Here is a 21,947-nt window from a genome sequence, read left to right as displayed (position 1 = left end):
AACGTCCTCTTAATCCAACAAATTGTCAATTTGCACAGAGTTATTGGAGATTGTGATCATAGAGATCACCTAGTCCTCGAGGACCATAAAATGCGACATAACCATAAAATTTTATTAAACTCTTTCAAAAGTATTAATCAAAATTGAAATTTAATTCATCTCATAAAATGTTCAGAGATCATCGGCTAGGAAAAAAAAAAAAGAAGCCGGTTATTAGTCGATGTTGTAGCAAATTTGCTCGAAGAGGGGTAGATGTTGCTGGAACAAAGTCACATACACATCTATGCTCCCATCACCAACAACGGAAGGAACCAAGTAAATCTCACCCTCAAAAGGATCAAATGAAGGCATAAAAATGGAAGGCTTACCAACACCGAAATCCACATCATTGAATGGAAAACCAAGCCAGCTTTGAACTTCCAAGTTAGGCCACATAGATGGCACCTTCATGTCAGCAACTTTCTTCGGCATCAGATTCTCATCATGCTGATTTTTTTTTGCAAAGTCTACAAAAGATTTGAAGTACTCGTCATTCACCTTTGCGACTGCATCGTGTATTACTCCTGCCGTGTGGCTCAAAGACTCATCGAAAAGGTTCTTCCCTTGAGTTTCAGGAAATGCCCAAAGCACCAAATTGCCAAAGTACTCATTTGGGACACGAGGTCTCAACCTTCTCCTTCCATTCACTGAGATCCTAACATAAGTTGTGTCAGACTCGCCAAGTCCCCGAACCCTTGTAATCACTCTCCATAAATGTGCAACCAAGCACTCAAAAGTGCTATAGCTTGAACTATATCCACCATTCACATCTTCACAAGTCAAGGAGGATGAAGAAGCCTTATTCTTAATTTTTGCTATAAACTCCGGTGTAAAATGAAGAATTTCGCATGCCAAATCATCTTTCGCGTAGGGCAACATACTAGAGTCTTCATTGATCTTCCTCTTTGCAATCTCAACACTTGTGTGATCAAACTTAATATCACATGGATTTCGAGGAACGAATATGTTCCTCTCGTGCACAGGACGCGGGTGGATTTCGAGTCCACGGCAAGCCTGAGCCCAAGCAATCATGAACTGGCTCACAAATACTCCGTCCGCAACAATGTGATTCGACGAGAAACTCAAAACTAAAGACCCACAAGTGAATCTTGTGAGTTGAACTAGAGCCAATTCTTTCATGGGTCCTTCCAAACTTGAATTGAGTTCTAACAAGGTAGATACCGTAAAAGGGATAGCTTCATCTAAGGTGCAGTCAGCGGACGCTTCGATGAACCTCATACCTTCATCATTGAGTAGAATAACGAATTCACCATCCTCATCTTCGCCCAACCTACCAGCCCATTCTCGATACTCCGGTAAAACCTTTTGCAAGCCTTGTTCTAACAATGCATTTGATGGATTTGGTGGTTTATAAGCATATAGTAATGGTATATGTTGATCATCTGCCAACTTATCAAAGACAGTAAGAGGGATAGATTTTCTGGTTGGGACTGGTTGATCATCAGTAACATTGTAGATTGGTTGTAAAAGCTTTGAACTCACTTGCTCAATCTTCATGGTGTTTTTGCTCTGGTTTAGCAGGACAATCTATAGACAGATTTCTAATAAAGCTAGAGGATCATACAAGGCAATCTTGTCATCATCGATCGGGTAGGCATAATAATTCTGCTAAATTTATCATGGATTTATTTGGAAGTTCTTTGATGAGTATCTTTATGTACAAATGGCAAATCTTTATGCACAAATGTCATTATGGCGCAGATTCACTGAATTGTAATTAACGTACATACCAGTTAAAAAAGGCATCTTTAAAAAGCAAAGAGATGCACTATGATTTATGGGCTATCCTAATCCTTGTTTATGGAGTTGGTTGGAAACTTTTTATGAAAATTAATTATTTACCATTAAAATGAAGTAAATCATTTTTGTTAATTTTAATAAGTAAAAATAATAAAAGGTTGTTTATGAATAAAAGAAGCATTTTTATCTGCCAGATTTCACACTATAGACTTCTAAAACATCAGATTATCTCTGAATGCAACACAACGAGCATGCATTTCTGAATCATTGGATTTCACATCGAGATGTATGTACGTATCAATAACAACAATGTAACGGGTTAAAGGTACACGATCATTGTGAAATCGGATGAGTAATAACAATAAGGATATTAATACCATAATATTTTACCAAATGGATCTTAAATTTACTATTGTCAATTACTATTTATTAAATACACTGACATAAATGATTTCAAAAAGTAAACATAAATTTTCAATAATATTGGAAAGGGATTATTTTATGCATTAGTACTGTTCACCAAATCTGATTGAAAATTCATTTTTCTTCATAAACACAAATTTGGCAAAACATTAAATTGAGTATAGTGAAATCCATACCCTTTTCATTCTTCTCATGAGCACCAACATTAGAGATTAATTCTGGTTAATGGGATGTTGGTAGAATTCTCACACCCCTTGTGGTTGGAAGTAGAGGCACAATGAGGCATGTTGTCAAAAATAAATGAGGATTTGAGCCGTACCTATGTTGGGGCAGGTTTAGTGAGTGGTTCGATGAGACGTCAACTCTTATTCGATAGAAACCTATTGTCGGGGATGCAAAAACGAAAAAAAGTAGTTTGGGGCTGTAACGGATTAAAATATCTAAAAAATGTCGATAACGGAGGATCTAATTTATACTCTCTCAGTTCCATTTTACTTGACATTTTAGGTTTTTTTTTTGTGTTCGAAAATAGATGATAGTTTTAATATTTTTCCCATAATCTCACTGATTTGATCTTGTTTTGGAATCACACAGTATCATTAATTGTTGTTGTATTCAGTACTCTAATTTTTAAATCTACTCTAATATTTATTGTGTTGAGAATTTGGTAGTATATCCCAAATAAATTACCATGGGATTGATAAATTATTATGGGATTGATAACTTTTCCTATAATTTAGGAACTAAAAACTGGGTCATTTAAATCTTTAAGAAGGAATTAATATGGGTAGAATTGGAAAGATTTTACTCTCTCTAATATTTCTTAATCTCCGTGAAAAACTCTACAACGTCAAGTAAATCGGAACTGAGGGAGTATAAAATTTCAAAAATGCCCATTTATTATTGTTCATCTTTTTTTCTTTATTCCTCTCTTCTTCTTCTCCATCACCCCCTCCTCATATTTTTCTTCCTAAACAACGGTTAATCACCAGAATCTAGTGAATGCAACTAAATCATCTTTGAATGCAGATGATGAAACTGAAAATCAATTTATGTGAATGAGGGAGTTGAAACAGACGTTAATACTCCAAAAATAATAACAACCATAGAATATCCACCATTTACATCTGCTTTTGATTTTTTAGAAGATGAGATTCGATGAAGTTGGGGTTTAAAACTGAGTTTCTGAAAATAGTTACGGCTTTTTTTGGTATTTTTATTTTCCCAACTAAATCAGCTACAAAGCTGGGAAAATAGAAACTCAGAGTCGTACAATAGATTTACGAGTGGAAAATTTTGAATTTCCAACTGTATACTCCAACCGTTTGTCTACGATTAATATTTTCCTGCATTTATATAGTTCTGACTCCCACAAAAATAACAGAAGTTGTGTTTATGGCTAGGTATTTCCCAAGTGTAAAATAAATATCTCAACCGTAAAGGTTATGTCCTAGCAGTAATTTGGTATTTACTGTTAGGAAGTTCAAAATTTCCCAACGATAAATCTATTTTACGGCTTGGAATTGCTATTTTCTCAACCATAATATAGCTGATTTATGGTTGGAAAAATAAGAACTCTTAGCGGTCAGAAACCCAATTTTAAACCTTAAGCTTCATCGAAACTCTCCTTTTAACCAATCAAAAACAGAGGTATTGCTGACTATTTTGAATGTATGTGTCTTCGTATTCTTCTAAGGTCTTCAAAAAAATCCCTACTCTTCTACTTCTCCTCTAAATCAGAAAAAAAAAGAAAAAAAATTAGTAGAATAAAAGTTTCTGAGATGACTTGTCGCCCAATGTAACTCTTGTAATAGGTTTCAACAATCACCAACCACATTAATCCAAAAATGTTTATTTTAAGATGGATTTAGATGTTTCGACCAAAAATTGTCTTAACAAATAAAGAAGAACCTAACTTTCTAAAAAATTGGATGGGAGTTTCGCCAAAAGCTGAGCACCAACACCCTTTTGAATGAACACCCCAATTATATGAAAACGAAAATTCCCAAAACTAGCTTTTGCCACATAATTTGCTAGATAATTCTTCAACCTCTTCAAAAAGATTATGGTGTCTTCCCCAAGTTCCCCATTAGGTGGAAAAAGCCAGGATACAAAGCCATAACAGTGAGCCGCACATTTATCCAGATACTTAGTGCGTTTGTGTTAAATTGCATGAGAAATGTCCTGATCGGGAGTAAAAAATCCGATACTAGCACCTGTGAAATGAGAGACACCATATATCTAAACAAACATCTTGACCATTGAAGGTTTGTGGAACCACTAGAATATGAAGAACACAATCTTTTCTTTTATTGATTTGTTTCTTGCGATTTACAAAGAATGGTTTCCTATATAAACAAGTCTAGTGCTAGAAAATAATCTATCATCAAAACAAGATCTCTTAAACTAGGCAAGATAATATACAAGATATGCATAATATATATCCTAAACTAGGTAAGATATTATATACAACACATTGCCAAATATACGTGAGATATATTTGGCTAATACCCCCCCTCAATTTGGAGCATGAAGAGTCGAAATGCCCAACTTGAGAAGAAGAGACTGGAATTGTTTACGACCCAATGCTTTAGTGAGAATGTCAGCCAACTGAGAAGTAGTATGAACATAAGATGGAGCGATAGTACCACGAAGAAGTTCATCACGTATGAAGTGACAATCAATCTCGATATGCTTGGTTCGTTCGTGAAAAACAGGATTATTGGTAATGTGTAAAGCAGCCTGACTATCACAATGAAGAGGAACTGATGTAGGATGCTTTATACCAAGACTTCGAAGCAAACCTTTTAACCATATAATTTCACAAGTAGTTGAGGCCATTGCGCGATATTCAGCTTCAGCAGATGATCGAGATACTGTCGTTTGCTTCTTTGTTTTCCAAGAAATAGGAGACCCCCCGAGTGAAATAAAATACGCGGTAAGAGATCGACGACTAAGAGGACAACTGGCCCAGTCAGCGTCACAATAAGCATTAAGAACAAGAGTAGAATCAGATCGAAGCAAAATACCTTGTCCATGGCTGCTCTTTAAGTAACGAACAACACGTAAAGCAGCATCCCATTGCGAGTGAGTTGGGCGTTGCATAAACTGAGATAAAATATGAACGGAGTAAGAAAGTTCAGTCCGTGTGATAGTAAGATAAATTAACTTTCCCACCAAGCGCCGAAAACGAGCGGGTTCACTCATGAGCTTGTCTGACGCAAGAGCTAGTTTGTGATTTTCTTCCATTGGAATGATCGCAGGTTTAGAACCAAGAAGACCTGTTGATAGGCCTTGAAAAGGGTATAGAAATTAAGCGTGATAAAAACGGGGGCCTACAGTAATACCGCAAGTGCACGGTCGTCGGTTGGAGCTCGTGCAAGTACGGGTCGATCCACAGAGATCGGGTGTATTTTGGAGTGTTTAGCTATTTTGGGTTCTAGTTGCTATTGGGCTATGAAGCCTTTTGGCTTAGCTTGGGCTTTGAGTGCTAATGGGTTTGATAATAATAAAATGAACTGAGCTTGGGCTCAGTTGGTCTTTGAAGTGTAAATGGGCTTTGGTCTTTAAACTTAGGCTTGGGCTCAGTTGTACAAACAATAGACAGTGGGCTTAGAACTGAGAATTAGGCCTCGATGAACTAAACCTTGGGCTTTTGTTTTGGTCTTCTGATGAGCCCAAGTTGTGCTCTGGGCTTTTGGATTCAGTCAAGGATCTGGGCCTTTGGGTCTTTGAGGAACTGAACTTCAGTTTTGATTTAGCTAGGCCTTTTAGCTGTGAACTGAACTTGGCTTGGCAGGAGAAGTGGAGTGGCATCACCAGGTAGCAGGCCTAGGAGCACCAGCAGCAACAAGAGAAAGGAAGGCAGCAGGAGAAGAAGTGGCAGCAACACAAGTGAGCAGCAACAGCAGGGGAAAGCAAAGGCAATGCAGCAGCAGCACCAGTGCTGCACAGCAGCTGCAGGACAAAAGCAACAGCAGCTGTAGGGGAAAGGAAAACAATGCAGCAAGGGTTGCAGCAACAGCTGCAGCAGCAGTGCACAGGGCCAAGAAAAGAAAGCAGTACTGCAGCAGCAGCACAAGGAGGGCAAGTGCAAGAGAAAGAGGTGGCAGCAACAGAATGTACAAGCAATAAAATGCAGCAAGAATAACAAGGCAGAGGCAGTGGGTAACTAAACAGGGCAGCAACAGGGAAGACACAACAGGGCAACATCAAAGATCAAAGCAAGTTAACCAAGGCCTAAGGCCAAGGGCAGGGATGTGGAGAAACTGAAATGGAGCAAGGCTAAGGCAAGAATACAGGCAAACACAAATAGAATGGCAAGATAATCAGCTTGCTATAAGCACTGATTTCTTCCATTGCACAATCAGCACATTGCAACCTAAGCATACACAAGGAATGGCAAGATAATCAGCTTGCTATGAGCACTGATTTCTTCCATTGCATAATCAAATCAAAGCTTCAAATGTATCTAGCCTAGCATTCCATCAAACTAACAGTGACAAAGCAATGAGGATAACTATCAACAGGAACATCACACATTAACAGTGAACAACACTAACAGGAATTGAAAACAAGAAATTAAAACATTGAACAACATTAGTGAACAACACTAACAGAACTTTAACAACATTGAACTGAACATGGAAATTAGCAGAACTTGAAAGTTCTGGATGCAGGCTAATCCAAGCATGTCTTTAACACAACCCCCACACCCATATTTATACCCACAGACCCAATTTGGGTTTACAATCAAAATCCCCAAATTTCTCCAATGACAGTACAGTTAGGGTTTGGTAAATTCTTACCTAATTTGATGTAGCAACATCAAATTAAACTCGACCCATGCTTCTATTTGTCTTCCTCTACCTCTCCATGCCTTCAATTTCACTCTAGCTCGACCTAATTTACCTATTTCACACTTTAGGGTTTCGGTTGAAAATGTGTGGAATAAGTAAAGTAGATGGACTAGGGAGATGGGAACAATGATGGGTTATCATTGTTTGACCCTGTGGTACTTATGGTGGTGATGGTGGTGGCAGTGAAGGTGAAGAAGGTTGGTGGCGGAGCTGGTGGAGTTTCTGCAGAGGGAGGTGATGGAGGAGAGGGGCTCGATGGTTTGGGAGAAGGGTGCGTTTGGGTAGGTGGTATAGGTTCGGTTGCTAAGGTGTTAGGCGGCTTCATCAAATTGGATGAACAGCGAGGATGAGCCGTGGGATATGGAGCTGGTAGGTAGATCGGACGGTGATGTGAAGTGAAGCTTGTAGCGACCGCTGGATTATATAATACAACAAAATCAACGATGCCAGATGGAGTTAGGTGTTGTAGTGTTAGTCGGAGATATCGAACTTTGATGCACAGCAAGGGAGCGACCGTTGGATTCAACTACCATCTAATCTGAAGGCTTGGAATTTCAGCGCTGTGGTGCTTGGCAGAGACTTCAGATTTTGATGCTCTATGAAGGAGCGACCGTCGGATGCTCCTGAGAACTGATCTGATGGCTGAGAACGGAGGCGCTTTTGTGTGTAGAAAATGAGGTTGTGCGCACCATTCTTCGCGGCTTCCTTGCGTGATTTCTCCCGGCTTTTCACTACTTTTCTGCTCTTTTTGCTCCGCGACTCATCCGAACTTTATTTATTACCTAAAAATGCAAAATTAATTAATAAAAATATTTATTCTTGAAACAATGAAAATACAGAATATGGGATAAAATGTAGAATTAATGCATAAAAGATGAGTTAAATGCCAACAAAAAGGGATAAATATATACAATATTTGGCACTCATCAAATACCCCCAAACCTGAATTTTACTTGTCCTCAAGTAAAACAAAACTAGGGAAATCCTAACTATACCACTGTCGCTGGTCTCTCGAATGCATTTAGCGTATGCACTAAGCCTTTTAAACCACTAAGTGTCCCTAGTGGACGAGTTGAAGTCTCGTGAAGGTTTACCAGAGGTGTGCCTACAAAACCTAAGGAAAAAATATAAGCTCATATTCCATCAAATGTGACATGTGCAAAACAGTTTAAGCTCACAGCAAAATGGAGATGTCAATCTAGCTATCGAAGGCACAATCCTAGCACTGATAACAAAAAAAGACATGTGATAAGAGTGTAAAGTGTATCTACACATGTGTAAAGAAAGATCTGAAGTTATGACTACTAATCACCAAGAGATAGTTTCTCAGGCTAAGAACTGAGGTCGAAATCTAGCTAGCTGTCCGGACTTTACGAGAATTGTGAATGAGTTGGAGGTATTTCACAATCACTCGCGTTGTACATCAATGGCATACACCCTCCTTGCTTATTACAATAAAACACAAAAGATGACTATGTACATGACTCTTATTTACATTGACTACTCTCTTTTATTTTTGGAACAAGAGAGGATGGAATTGAAAAATACTTGATATATATATATATATTTTTTTTTTTTGAAAACAAAGAAACACTTTTGATACATATACAAAAGGAAACAAAAGATTACATGACACTTTGCAAGAGGTAGCCCTTTTTGATGCACCCAGTTAAATTCGATGGTTGTCTTTCTTAATGTAACCTCCACCTTCTATCCCAACCAACCAAAGAACAAGCTAGTCAAGTTTCGTTCAGTATTCTAAAGTGATTGGCAATCGTAACTTCCTATCAAACACCTTGAAGATCGAGGCCATACATGTATTGGTAGATCGTGCGCGTGCAAATTTCTTATCACTATGTGAATTGTGCTAGAATCAGGGTGCCTAAATATCTAGACTAAGACTCCTAATAAAAATACATATTTGCACAAGAGTCAACATTTCAAGGTAAATGAGCTCCATTTTTTATGATTTTTAATTTTTTAATTTTTTTTTTGAATTTTGATTTTTCAATTTTTTTGGAATTTTTCAATTTTTTTCAAAAAGAAGAAGGAGTTTGTTTTCAATTATGGCAAATTATCATGGCATCTACTCTATACCCCCAAACCTAAACTAAACATTGTCCTCAATGTTTCAAAATATGGAAAGAATTAAAATGCAACATATGGAAAGGGACATGCTGAGTAGAGTAAAAGGAGAGAGAATACCCGATTTCGGCGAAAGCAGAATTAAAACTCCGTTATTCAAGGCAAAAATCCAACATATTTCAACCGAGATCATATTGGATTAGCAAAATATATACAAAAGGAACAAAAAGATTTTTAAGAAATTTTATCTACTGGATTATATACAAAAAAATTCACCATACACTAACAATCTAAAGAGTTGAGGATCAACCCAAAAGAAAAAGTGTAGAGACATAGAAAGTTTCAAAACACTAAAATTGGACTTAAATGGGAATGAGAGTGAAAAACCGAATGAATTACTCCTAAACCTAAATTGTTCAACAGGTTTACTTTTAAGCACAAAATCTAACAATTTTAGGGGTTCAGGATTCAAAAGGTCTAACTCATAATGGACTGTTTTCGGGATGGGCAAAGAAATGCATTCCAACTGTGGCTCTTTAAAAGTGTTATATTTTGAAGCAAAATAGTCCAAGAGGACTTGGGAAGCACACAGTTCCAAACCTAGATTAGGAATTTTCAGAAAAATTGGTTTGACAATATGGGTACAAACCAAATCTAGGTTGGGTGGAAGGCCATCAGATTGTGACTTAGGTAGAAGAATAGGCATATCATTATCAATCAAATCAAAATCTTCTAACTCATATACACATGTCACATCATGCTCACAATCATCAATCAAATTGGCAAGATTACAATCGGTTTTCTCTGCAATCTCGGCTAAAAAATTCCATGCATCATCCACAGATTTATCAATAAACTCACCATTACACATAGACTCCACCATGGTTCGAGATTTAAAGTCTAGTCCCTCATAGAGGATGATGACAAGTCTCCACTTCTCAATTCCATGGTGCGGACATTCACTCAACAAATCATTAAAACGTTCAAAATAGTGAAAAACAGTTTCCTCATCCAATTGGACAAAACAATTGATACTTTGACGAATAGCGATGGTCCTATGGTGTGGAAAGAATTTTTTGAAAAATAGATCTGTGAGTTGGTCCCAAGTGGTGATTGATTGTGGTCTCAAACCGTAAAACCATGTTTTGGCCCTTTCCTTTAAAGAAAATGTAAACAAACGCAATTTCAGAGAGTCTTCGGACAAATGATCAGGTTGCATAGTCCGACAAATTTGTTCAAACTCTCTTACATGAGTATAGGGGTTCTCAGAATCGAACCCTCGAAATATAGGAAGTATTTGTATCATGCTTGCATTTATTTTAAAAGGGTTATTGGTTTGAGGTAATACAATACATGATAATGGAATTTTTATTGACGGATACATGTATTCATGGAGAGCATGAGGTTGGCCCATTTTGAAATGACACAAAGCCCACTATTTGGTTTTAATGGGTTTTTGAAAATTTGGTTTTTTTATGGGAAAATTTTTGAAAAAGAAAATTTGGTTTAAAAATGGGAGCAAAGTAGAATTTTTTTTTTTTTTTTTTTTTTTTTTGAAGAAAGAAAATAAAATTTGGTTTTTGAATGGGAGCAAGCCCACTGTGCAAGCCTCTAATGAAATGGAAGGAAGGCTGCGGCCTACGAAAATCCAAGTTTTAATTTTGAAAGTTTAATTTGGCCCAGTTGGTTAAGGCCCGACGTTTGTTTTAAAACTTTGGTTTCGAGGTCCACTCTTGAGTGGAAGCAAGCCCACAATCAGTTATAAGCTCAACTGGGTTTACACCCAGAGTTCAAAATACAAGTCCAATGGAAGAATTTAAACAAGCCCACACAAAATAAATACAAGCCCACAAATTAAACAAACAAGCCCACAAATAAATTATTACAAACCCAAAATAGAAAAATAAAAAGCCCAAAAAATTGGGTTAATTATTACAAGCCCACAATTAAAAAATTGGAAGCCCACAGGTTGGGTTCTCTCAATGGAATGGGTTTAAGCTTACCTTTTTAGCACAGCCCAGCTGCTCTGATATTGTTGCAAAAACCCAGTTGGGTTTTGGTTCTTTTCCTTGGTGGCGTCCCAGCAGAGGAAAAACAGGTTCAGAACAGCAGGTCTAACAGCAAATGAAGTGAAGCAGATGCAGATGCAAATGCTATGAAATGAAATGCAAAAATAGCTAAGAAAAACATAGATAAAACACAGCACCAATCCCCGGCAACGGCGCCAAAAAACTTGATAGGCCTTGAAAAGGGTATAGAAATTAAGCGTGATAAAAACGGGGGCCTACAGTAATACCGCAAGTGCACGGTCGTCGGTTGTAGCTCGTGCAAGTACGGGTCGATCCACAGAGATCGGGTGTATTTTGGAGTGTTTAACTATTTTGGGTTCTAGTTGCTATTGGGCTATGAAGCCTTTTGGCTTAGCTTGGGCTTTGAGTGCTAATGGGTTTGATAATAATAAAATGAACTGAGCTTGGGCTCAGTTGGTCTTTGAAGTGTAAATGGGCTTTGGTCTTTAAACTTAGGCTTGGGCTCAGTTGTACAAACAATAGACAGTGGGCTTAGAACTGAGAATTAGGCCTTGATGAACTAAACCTTGGGCTTTTGTTTTGGTCTTCTGATGAGCCCAAGTTGTGCTCTGGGCTTTTGGATTCAGTCAAGGATCTGGGCCTTTGGGCCTTTGAGGAACTGAACTTCAGTTTTGATTTAGCTAGGCCTTTTAGCTGTGAACTGAACTTGTCTTGGCAGGAGAAGTGGAGTGGCAGCACCAGGTAGCAGGCCTAGGAGCACCAGCAGCAACAAGAGAAAGGAAGGCAGCAGGAGAAGAAGTGGCAGCAACACAAGTGAGCAGCAACAGCAGGGGAAAGCAAAGGCAATGCAGCAGCAGCACCAGTGCTGCACAGCAGCTGCAGGACAAAAGCAACAGCAGCTGTAGGGGAAAGGAAAACAATGCAGCAAGGGTTGCAGCAACAGCTGCAGCAGCAGTGCACAGGGCCAAGAAAAGAAAGCAGTACTGCAGCAGCAACACAAGGAGGGCAAGTGCAAGAGAAAGAGGTGGCAGCAACAGAATGTACAAGCAATAAAATGCAGCAAGAATAACAAGGCAGAGGCAGTGGGTAACTAAACAGGGCAGCAACAGGGAAGACACAACAGGGCAACAACAAAGATCAAAGCAAGTTAACCAAGGCCTAAGGCCAAGGGCAGGGATGTGGAGAAACTGAAATGGAGCAAGGCTAAGGCAAGAATACAGGCAAACACAAATAGAATGACAAGATAATCAGCTTGCTATAAGCACTGATTTCTTCCATTGCACAATCAGCACATTGCAACCTAAGCATACACAAGGAATGGCAAGATAATCAGCTTGCTATGAGCACTGATTTCTTCCATTGCACAATCAAATCAAAGCTTCAAATGTATCTAGCCTAGCATTCCATCAAATTAACAGTGACAAAGCAATGAGGATAACTATCAACAGGAACATCACACATTAACAGTGAACAACACTAACAGGAATTGAAAACAAGAAATTAAAACATTGAACAACATTAGTGAACAACACTAACAGAACTTTAACAACATTGAACTGAACATGGAAATTAGCAGAACTTGAAAGTTCTGGATGCAGACTAATCCAAGCATGTCTTTAACACAATCCCCACACCCATATTTATACCCACAGACCCAATTTGGGTTTACAATCAAAATCCCCAAATTTCTCCAATGACAGTACAGTTAGGGTTTGGTAAATTCTTACCTAATTTGATGTAGCAACATCAAATTAAACTCGACCCATGCTTCTATTTGTCTTCCTCTACCTCTCCATGCCTTCAATTTCACTCTAGCTCGACCTAATTTACCTATTTCACACTTTAGGGTTTCGGTTGAAAATGTGTGGAATAAGTAAAGTAGATGGACTAGGGAGATGGGAACAATGATGGGTTATCATTGTTTGACCCTGTGGTACTTATGGTGGTGATGGTGGTGGCAGTGAAGGTGAAGAAGGTTGGTGGCGGAGCTGGTGGAGTTTCTGCAGAGGGAGGTGATGGAGGAGAGGGGCTCGATGGTTTGGGAGAAGGGTGCGTTTGGGTAGGTGGTATAGGTTCGGTTGCTAAGGTGTTAGGCGGCTTCATCAAATTGGATGAACAGCGAGGATGAGCCGTGGGATATGGAGCTGGTAGGTAGATCGGACGGTGATGTGAAGTGAAGCTTGTAGCGACCGCTGGATTATATAATACAACAAAATCAACGATGCCAGATGGAGTTAGGTGTTGTAGTGTTAGGCGGAGATATCAAACTTCGATGCACAGCAAGGGAGCGACCGTTGGATTCAACTACCATCTAATCTGAAGGCTTGGAATTTCAGCGCTGTGGTGCTTGGCAGAGACTTCAGATTTTGATGCTCTATGAAGGAGCGACCATCGGATGCTTTTGAGAACTGATCTGATGGCTGCTAACGGAGGCGTTTTTGTGTGTAGAAAATGAGGTTGTGCGCACCATTCTTCGCGGCTTCCTTGCGTGATTTCTCCCGGCTTTTCACTACTTTTCTGCTCTTTTCGCTCCGCGACTCATCCGAACTTTATTTATCACCTAAAAATGCAAAATTAATTAATAAAAATATTTATTCTTGAAAACAATGAAAATACAGAATATGGGATAAAATGTAGAATTAATGCATAAAAGATGAGTTAAAATGCCAACAAAAAGGGATAAATATATACAATATTTGGCACTCATCAATGAAAATACAGAATATGGGATAAAATGTAGAATTAATGCATAAAAGATGAGTTAAAATGCCAACAAAAAGGGATAAATATATACAATATTTGGCACTCATCACCTGTCTCTTTTAGAATGTCAAGAGCATACTTACGTTGACATAGAAATATCCCTTTTGAACTTCGAGCTACCTCAATACCAAGAAAATATTTTAATTTTCCTAAATCCTTCATATGAAAACACTTATGAAGATAAGTCTGAAACTTACAAATAGCAATGCTGTTATTGCCGGCAATAACAAGATCATCTACATACACAAGAATATGCAGAATAATGTCGTTCTTCCAATTAACAAATAAAGAATGATCAGAAGGACTGGAATAAAAACCATATGATCGCAAAGCGCTTGCCAACTTTGCATACCAACATCGTGGAGCTTGTCGTAAGCCATACAACAATTTACACAATTTACATACCTTGCAGAACATGCCATGACTAAACCCGGGAGGTAGTCGCATATATACTTCCTCATTCAACTCACCGTGAAGAAAAGCATTATGAACGTCCATTTGAACCAATTCACAATTGTTAATAGCAGCAACAGCCAAAAAAGTGCGTACGGTAACCATTTTGACAGTAGGAGCAAAAGTCTCTGTGAAGTCAATCCCTTCCTTTTGATGATTACCGAATACAACCAATCTGGCTTTATATCTCTCAACTGAGCCGTCAGATCTGTGTTTGATGCGAAAGACCCACATACAACCAATAGCAGTCTTTCCCGGAGGTAGAGATTCAACTGTCCATGTGTGATTGAGCAGTAAGGCGTCAATCTCTCTTCTCATTTCCTGTCGCCATCGTGGATCAGCCATTGCTTCCTTGAATGAAGTTGGCTCTTTATCACTTAAAATAGCTGCAAGAAAGTGACGATGGACAGGAGAGAAAGCATTACAATTCACAAAATGAGTTATAGGATAGGGATTACCTGAGGATTGGACAGGTACAGGTGAGGAGTCGAGAGAACCCAAAGTCGTGTTAACGTTCTCCGATTGAACATAATCTCGGTGTCTAACATTTTCTGTACGAGTGCGTTTGCCACGACCAAGGGCATCATCAGTCAACATCCTGGTATTCACATCCTCTTCTACTGATAACGGTGTTGTTTCAATGCTGTCGGACACATAAACTGGTAGAAAACTCGCTGCTGAGTCCCTGCCATGACGTCCACGCAGTTCTGTTGATGGACTGAATAGTGGAAGTACTGAAGAGCTACCAGTGTCGTCTGCAGAACTGCCGGTGATGTCTGAACTGGAAACTGGAAGCGTTGAAGAACTGCCAGAGCTGCCAGTTTCGTTCGCAGAAGTACCAGGGGAGTCTGAACTGGAAACTGGAAGCGTTGAAGTATTAGCAGGATTTCCAGTTTCGTTTGCAGAAGTGTCTGAAAGCTGCAGTGACTGAGTAACAGATTCAGGGACGTTGAGAGAATCATGCACGCTGTCAGAGAAGTCAGCAGCTTGAAGATGATGATACACAACACTCGAATCAGCGGAGTAAAGAGAAGGAAACTTCGACAGCTCTTGGGGATCAGCCAAAGGAAAGGTGTCTTCCAGAAACTGAACATCACGGGACGCAAAATAATTGCCTGTCGAGAGATCAAACAGATACCAACCTTTCTTCCCAAAAGGATATCCAATAAAAATACACCGTCGACTACGACTATCAAACTTGTCGCAAGGATGAAGATTCTTTGCATAGCATAAGCATCCGAACACTCGAAGGGAATCGAGAGTGGGAGCAGTACCATATAAAAACTCATATGGAGTTTTGAAATCGAGTACACGAGAAGGGGTTCGGTTAATCAAATACGCAGCGGTTAATATACATTCTCCCCAAAAATCAATAGGTAAAGAATCTTGGAAACGAAGAGCACGAGCAACATTGAGAATATGACGATACTTTCGTTCCACCCTAGCATTTTGTTGAGGTGTTTTGACTATAATAATACCGTTCATGCGAAAGTATTCTGCAAGACCTTTGAACTCGGTCCCATTGTCACTTCGCATGATTTTCACCCTTTTGGAGAATTGTCGTTCGATCAAAGCAAAAAAATTCCTCATTAAATGAGGCACCTCATCTTTAGTTTTCATCAAAAGAACCCAAACACAACGAGAATAATCATCCACAATAGTCAAAAAATATCTTGAGCTGCAGGCCCGATTAGCGTGATAAGGACCCCAAACATCACAGTGAATTAACTCAAATAAATCAGTAGCTTTATTATCACTTAATGGAAAAACATTACGAGTCTGCTTGGCTCTATAACAGATATCACAAGCATGGAAATTTAACTGACTAGTAGTGCCACAAATTGGAGGTAAGAACTTCATTGCTTGCATGGAGGGATGACCGAGCCGTTGGTGCCATAAAGATGTAGAAGACGTCCCAGACACGACATTAACACGAGTTGGTTCCCACGAGTTTAGGCAATAAAGCCCTCCCATAAGTTTACCTGTACCAATCGTCATCCTCAAGGTATGGTCCTGTATAACACATTCAGAGTTAGTGAATTGAAAACGAATCATATTCTTAACATGTCGAGAGGTTAAGAATTGAGATACAGACATGAGATTGCAGGTGAATGTGGGCACAAAGAATACATCAGATAAAACAAGAGTTTGATTTAACTTCACAACTCCCATTTTGGTCGCCTTAATGCTTGCACCATTAGGTAATCATATTTGAATAGGTCGAATGGTATAAAGAGAATGAAAAAGAGATTCATCACAGCAAACATGATTGGAAGCACCAGTGTCGATAATCCAAATATGAGCATCCTTACCATTGAGACGAACATGATTCAAAGAAGCGGAAACGTCACAAAGAGTAACATTAGTTTTGACAGATTTGTCAAGTTTACCACGGCCTGCAGTTAAGCGTCGAGGTTCTCGGCCTTCCGGATAACCATGTTTCTCCCAGCATCGGTCCTCCAGATGACCATGAAAACCACAGTAAGTGCACTTCAATAGGGATTTCGACCCCCCTCCTGATTTGGAAGCTGTCGGCTTTTGGCTGGGCGTAGCAAACACCATAGGGGTAACAGATGTCTCAGCTCTGCGTTGAATATGCATCTGAACTTCCTCTTCTTGTATAAGACGTGAGTATACAGCATGTATAGAAGGCAGCGGTTCTGTACCCAAGAGATTAGATCTAACATTGTCATAGCATGGTTGAAGACCCATAAGGAATTGACGCACCTGATCAGCCATACGTCTGTTACGGAGAGTAACATTGAGTCCACAGCTACAACCAGTGCAAGTGCAAGAAGGAAGAGCATCAAAGTCATTGATGTCATCCCATAGCTTCTTTAAACGTCCATAATATTCTAACATAGGCTCAGAAGGCTGTTGTTTACAACTAGCAACAGCGGACTTCAATTGATATATCTTTATACCATTACCCAGTGAAAAACGAAGTTTAATATCTTCCCAAAGATCATAAGCAGTGTCACGATAAGAAATTGTGGAGCGAACTCTTGGCTCAATGGTATTAAAAATCCAAGCAACAATCATATAGTTTGCAGTCCACCAATCCTCAAGATCAGTGGAACTATCATCAGGTTTACTATACGTACCGTTAATGAAACCAAGCTTGCGTTTAGCACCCAAGGAGACTCGAAAACCTTTAGCCCATTATTCATAATTGGAACCTTTGAGGACAACATGAGTAATAAGCGTTCCCGGACCATCATTAGGAGCTAATGCATACAATGACTTAGGAGGTAGTTCAACCGAAGGTTGTTGAACCAATGTTTGGTGAACTAAATTCTCTCCCATGGATCGAAAATTTGACTCACAATACCATGAAGGTTTGTGGAACCACTAGAATATGAAGAACACAATCTTTTCTTTTATTGATTTGTTTCTTGCGATTTACAAAGAATGGTTTCCTATATAAACAAGTCTAGTGCTAGAAAATAATCTATCATCAAAACAAGATCTCTTAAACTAGGCAAGATAATATACAAGATATGCACAATATATATCCTAAACTAGGTAAGATATTATATACAACACATTGCCAAATATACGTGAGATATATTTGGCTAATAACCATTCTCCCAATTATAAACAAGAACGTCAGCATGCCTCAAAGCATTACTATCATCAGCAAAACAACCAAGTGCAACTTCTTTCCTAGCAGGTACACCGGCTTTGTAGATTTACTTTTTCTTTTAGTTAGGTAATGTTTTTGATGCTGATAGTTCTGCGAATCAGGCGATAACCGATTTAACTCACCTCAAAAAAAAAAAAACTCCATTAACTTACAATCTGCAAACCTAAATCTCAAATCACCATACATGGTTACCCCAATTCCTCCTAGCTAATACCTTTATATCCACCGGCCCTCTAACGTTGTACTCTATTAAGATATGGGTGTGGGTCTGATTTGATTTTGGTGTTACTTGTAAACCTAATTCATGGTGCTGCAGTTTTAACCTAATTCTTGGTTCTGATGGCTCTTCTCCGAAGTTTTCCAATTCATTTGATTGTTGACTGATAAATCACCAAAGGGTTTGAATTCTATTGATTGATGGCTTGCTTTTTTGATTCTCGGATCTGTCTGGTGTTCAAAAGAAATTCGTCTGCGCCCTTGGAAGATCAATTCATCATCAACTTTTCACTTTTCTTATCGTTTCTTTTAGAGGAAGCGGGTCTTCAACTCAAGTTCCAAGGTTATCACTGCTCATCCTCTGAATAATTATATGGTTTTCTCAGAAAAATTTTTATATACATCCTTGAAGATGAAGACATATGAAGTGGCATTAAGAGAATGTTACAGGTAATCTCTGAGCCTTTTTCTAGATGTAACCCACATTAGTTCTGCAATTTCAACTCCATGTTTTCTGTTAAGCCAATTTTCAGAGAACCAAAACATTATCTAAATCATGTTTCTTTTAAATCATTACCTTATACTCATATCTCCTATAAATACTGCTCAAGACCTTGTATTTCCTGCACCCTGTTCTCTTTCTTCTCCCTGGTTCCTTGCCTTTAGTTTGCTTGATTTTCTAAGTTTTATTTTATTTTATGTTGTATCTCTATGTCTAGACGTGAATCTAGAGATGTTTCTTTCAACTATCTTTTTGGTAATCATGTTAGGTATGCTTCTTCTCCTGTTAGACAATGGCAAGATCGCTTGGTAGGATGTTTTTTTAACAAAAATGAAAAAAAAACTCTTTTTATTTAAGAAATGCTTTAAGTTATAGATGGAAGTTATTTGGTGAACTTTCTGTAAGCAAGCTTGGTATGGGTTTTTACTTGATTAAGTTTGAATATAGTAATGAGATGATTAAAGGTGTTAGGCAAGGATATAGGGTGATATGTGGATATACCTTCTTAATTCAGGTCTGTAACTTCTCAGTTCTTCCTCAAAACTTTGAGATCCGTAATGAGATTTTTGAGTTAACTCTTCATAAGCTTTACCCTGAACATACTAGAATCCCTAATGTTATTGCAAACACTCATGCTTTTGGTGAACTCATAGCTTTTGATGACCCTATTCACCACTATAATGGTTACAGCTCCATGGAAATTAGGCTCAAAGTTGATATTTATCAACCACTTCAATTTGGTACCACTGCTCCTAATGATAGACAGCTGTCAATTGAATTGACTTTGTGTATCAAGAACTCCCTAGGCTGTTCTACTGATACTATCGAAGACTAAGTCATGTACACCAGGACTTCATTGATGCCTTCTTTCTCTACCAACAAGAATTGCATATCCAGGGTCCTCTTCAAGTTCTTCCTCAACCTGCGTTGTACGCCCTTGGACCTTTTATAAAACCAGTGTATGATGATGATTACTACGAAGAAATGTTGCACAATGTAGATTTTGAAGACCTTGATCCTGAATGGAGTGACTGGGGTTTAAACCCATTTGGCTCCCATGCTTCCTCTGATCAAGACAAATCTATTATCTCCTTCTTTGATGGCGAGGGCTATTTGCAAGATGGTTTTCACTCTGACTCTTCCTCAGGCTCGGAAAGAACCATTTCTGCAGCTTGGCTTGTTGAAAAGAACAATATCCTCATTGAATACCAACTTTTTGAGCAAGTATCTATGACCCCATCTTAGCCTTCTGAAGTGCCGCAACCATTCATCCCTTCCATTTTTCCTGTGTCCGATATTGAAGAATCGAAGCTCATCTCTGATACTGACATGACAAGCCCAGCCATCAAGAGATCCAATCCTGAGCAGAAAACTTACCTACACAACACTGGAATCAGATCTTCATTAAGACCAGATTCTTCAAGAAGAGTCACTACTGAAGAATATGAACAATGGATTGATCTATATCAACCTTCCAAAAGATCCAAGCCTGACATTATAGAACAACCATCCTGTAGACCAGATACCATCTCCTTCAACCGTACCTCCAACTTTGCAGTTATTGGTGAAAGCTTTTCACATTCAGGCCATCTTGCAGCACCTGCAGACTTTAAGTAATAACAACACCATTATCTCAGCCACACCCAGTGCAACAAAGACACATTCAAAGGGCCGGTGGATATTGTTGGCGCAATGCGGAAATATGATGGGTTAAATAGTTGATTTGGGAAATGATTTTAAGAAAAGAAGTTGGTTAATGGAAAGGTGAGGCTTTGATTAGTATGAAAATGTTTACAAGGGACTTTTCGTGTAGCACTTTGGCTCACTGTTTACAACGGAACTTTGGCTCTTAGTACTAGCTCTCACTCTTACTATCTTCTCCACTCACTTGAGCTTTCCATGATTCAAAATGACCCCATCGACTGTCTATTTATAGACTCAATCATCGACTACCAAGAAAGTTCTAGAAATGAAAAATTCTAGAGATATGACCGACTAAGGCTAAGAAATTTTCTAGAGAACGAATTCTCTAGATTTACACGTGACTGAAACTTAGAAAAGTCTAGAGTAGAAGACTCTAGATAATTACGACTAGTCTAGGTACTGACCAGCCTAGGACGTTCTAGACTTTACTTCCTCTAGAAAATTATTTACCCTTCCTTCACCGACTTGAATAATTTAGATTTTTCTAGATTTGTTTAATCAAAAATTAACCAATATTTTTAACACCCCCTCTTAATTTGTGATGTTAAGCTTTTCTCTGAAATGATTGAACTTATCCACCGTGACTGCTTTCGTGAAAATGTCTGCATTTTGTTCTTGTGTTGGACAGAATTGGAGCTCGATTTCCTTGTCTTCTACAAGCTCTCTGATGAAGTGGTGTCGTAGCTCTATGTGCTTCGTCCTTCCGTGGAAGACTGGATTTTTTGTCATTGCAACTGTAGACATATTGTCACAGTAGATAGTCGTCGGCTGCATTTGCCTTTGTTGTAGGTCGGTCATTATTCTTCTTAGCCACACTGCTTCACATGCTGCACTTGTTGATGCTATGTACTCTGCTTCGGCTGACGATAATGCCACCGTGCTTTGATTTTTAGAACTCCAAGAGATAACTTTTGTTCCCATACAGAAAACATAGCCTGATGTGCTCTTTCGGTCTTCAATAGAACCTGCCCAATCGCTATCTGTGAAGCCAATTAAATCATTATCTTTTTCTCTTGTATACTTGATGCCAAAATCCTTCGTTCCCTTGATATACCGAAGAATTCTCTTTGCGGCTGCATAGTGTAACTTGCTTGGCTCGCTCATAAACCGAGAAACAATACTGGTTGCATTGACAATGTCTGGCCTTGTATTTGTTAAGTAGATCAGTGAGCCGACTAGACTTCTGAATAAGGTTGGATCAACTTTTGTCGCTCCATCATTTTTTACCAATTTCTCATTGGTACCCATTGGAGTTGCAATTGGTTTGCAATCCATCATGTTGAACCTTTTCAGTAAGTCTTCCGCATATTTTTCTTGAGAAATGAATATTTCTTCTGGAGATTGTTTTACTTGAATCCCAAGAAAATATCGCATAAGTCCTAAGTCTGTCATCTCATATTCTTTCATCATCTCCTTCTTAAATTTTTCTGTCATCTCTTGTTTTGTACTGGCATAAATTAAATCAT

General features: G+C 38.7%; 1 protein-coding gene across 1 annotated transcript; it reads right to left on the bottom strand.

Annotated features, from left to right (window-relative positions):
• Window positions 1–213: 213 nt before the first annotated feature.
• On the bottom strand, window positions 214–1,557 carry LOC113280797 (agmatine coumaroyltransferase-2-like). The gene has a single exon (XM_026529377.1). It carries the CDS (start codon window positions 1,555–1,557, stop codon window positions 214–216), a length of 1,344 nt encoding a protein of 447 aa, XP_026385162.1.
• Between the last annotated feature and the right edge of the window lie 20,390 nt (window positions 1,558–21,947).

The sequence above is a fragment of the Papaver somniferum genome, chromosome 5 (genome assembly GCF_003573695.1).
Source record: "Papaver somniferum cultivar HN1 chromosome 5, ASM357369v1, whole genome shotgun sequence".
Classification (NCBI taxonomy): domain Eukaryota; kingdom Viridiplantae; phylum Streptophyta; class Magnoliopsida; order Ranunculales; family Papaveraceae; genus Papaver; species Papaver somniferum.
Note: the sequence above shows the minus strand (reverse complement) of the source record. Positions and strands in the feature narration are given on the sequence as shown.

Bases quoted from the DNA above. Each gene is read 5' to 3' on its own strand.
- LOC113280797 (XM_026529377.1), bottom strand. From the start codon at position 1,557: ATGAAGATTGAGCAAGTGAGTTCAAAGCTTTTACAACCAATCTACAAT.